The sequence below is a fragment of the Galeopterus variegatus genome, unplaced genomic scaffold (assembly GCF_000696425.1).
Source record: "Galeopterus variegatus unplaced genomic scaffold, G_variegatus-3.0.2 Scaffold44078, whole genome shotgun sequence".
NCBI lineage: Eukaryota > Metazoa > Chordata > Mammalia > Dermoptera > Cynocephalidae > Galeopterus > Galeopterus variegatus.
In genome coordinates, this window is record NW_007770189.1 from 4,091 (window position 1) to 5,944 (window position 1,854).

Below are 1,854 nucleotides of genomic sequence, written 5' to 3' on the forward strand. Positions count from 1 at the left end.
AAAAATTTACCATTTTACCAGTTTTAAAAATTTTTAATGTAAACTTCACAGAACATAAAATTGATCTTTTTGACCATTTTAAGTGCACAATTCAATAGTGTTAAGTACATTCACACTGTTGTGCAACCATCACCACCATCCATCTCTAGAACTTTTTCATTTTCTGAAACTGAGACTCTGTACCCATTAAATAACTCCCCTGCCTGTTCCCCAGCCCCTCAATACCAGGATATTTTAAGTTGAAAAAAAGTTAAAAAGTTGCTTATTTAAGCATTACTGAGAACAAATTGCTATCTATGTTTCTAAACCCAGTTTGAAAATGTCATTTGATTCAGTTCATGAAGAATGCTTTGGTTTGAAAGCATACTTAGTTCAGGAAAGTATTAAATGATTTTAGTTTAAGAAGTACTTAAAAATTCCCTTTTTAATGTGTTTTCTTATTCATAGGTGACATAAAGGGTCAGTATACAGAAACTCTGCTGGCAGGATCCCTCGCCAAAGCCCTTTGCTGTATCCTTGGTGTTTGAATCATTCAGAAAGTGTTCTCTGTAATAGACATATTTTAACTTAAGACATCTCTTAGAACTTTGGGTGTCCATGTTAATGGGAGGCATGAATATTCTAAAGTGGTGGATAATAAAAACATAGTTAATCTTGGCTTTGAAATGTTTTTAAGACAAGTTGTAAAAACTTGAAATGGGAAGAATGAGAAAACTATTTCTCCACTGTGTCCTGGCTGCAACAAATGCTTCTTCAGGATGCTTTCTTGTTCCTTATTTTGATAAATTAGGGCTTTTTAAAATTTTCATCTTTCTTGAGTTGGGGACAATGTTTGATTTTAAAAGTCATTTACTGACCCTCAAGCTTAATAAATGAGTGGCTGCTTCTCCACAGGCGAACAGGTTATTTTGCACTTAGCGTGGGGCATCAATGCTTTTCTAAGCATTTCAATTTTTTCTACATTTGTGCGATCTCTTGGTCTTATGTAATTAAACTTTTTTTGGATAGTATTGAGTGATTACTTTGTCCTAGACTTTGATTTGGTTTGTCTGATCATCTTTGTATGGCTTTCAAATTTGTTACTATTTGATTGGCTTATTGACTTACTTACGGTCCCAGTATTCAAATCTAGGATGTGGTAGGTAATAATAGGACAATCAAATGTTGGCAATTTTAATCTTCTGAGGCAAAGATCATATTTTCATCAGGTTATGAAGCCCAGTTGATTGCAGAGTTAGTAACTGAAAACCCCCAATCATTCTCGTGTGTCTACCATGGTAAATAGAGCATTTCCTTTCTACAGCTAAGTGCGATGCTGGCTTTATTTTAAATTTGAGATTATTTTTCTCTTTACTATACATATTTATGAAATAAAATATTTTTATATTCCTTAATGCTAAGAAATTAAGATATTCATAGAATAAATAAGGAAGTTAAAGGTAGGAGCCTANTTATTTATTTGTATGTTTGGTGGACCATTTAAAAATTGGTTAGTAAGATTCAGTTAAATTGTAATCTGTTTTTATCTCTTTATAGATAATCAGGAAATGAAATCAAGGATTTTGGTAAGATTTTTTAAAAATCAATACTATAGTTATGTACAACTGGAAACAATTAGAAAACATAGTGGGAAATAAGGCCCGTTTATAATAAAAGCAAAAAATATTGACTATTCAGAATTAATTTAACAGGCAAGATGTCAAACTGATTATGAAGGTAAACTAAAATTCTGAGAGAAATAAAAGAATTGAATAAATGGAGAGACATATTTTATAATTGGATGTCGGTTTTCCAAAATCACACTGTGAATTCAGTGCAATCTCAGTCAGAATATCAGTGAGGTTTTTTTTTTTT

The 1,854-nt window shown here is 31.6% G+C and overlaps 1 protein-coding gene across 1 annotated transcript in view; it reads left to right on the forward strand.

Annotated features, from left to right (window-relative positions):
- LOC103584094 (general transcription factor IIH subunit 3-like) overlaps nt 1–1,637 on the forward strand; it is a gene marked incomplete at its 5' end in the record, with an annotated part of 4,439 nt that extends 2,802 nt beyond the window's left edge. The window contains 3 exons of the mRNA XM_008565213.1: nt 448–510; nt 1,410–1,439; nt 1,537–1,637. Of these exons, the coding sequence (XP_008563435.1) occupies nt 448–510; nt 1,410–1,439; nt 1,537–1,637 (194 nt within the window). The remainder of the gene's footprint in view (nt 1–447; nt 511–1,409; nt 1,440–1,536) is intronic.
- Nucleotides 1,638–1,854: the final 217 nt, after the last annotated feature.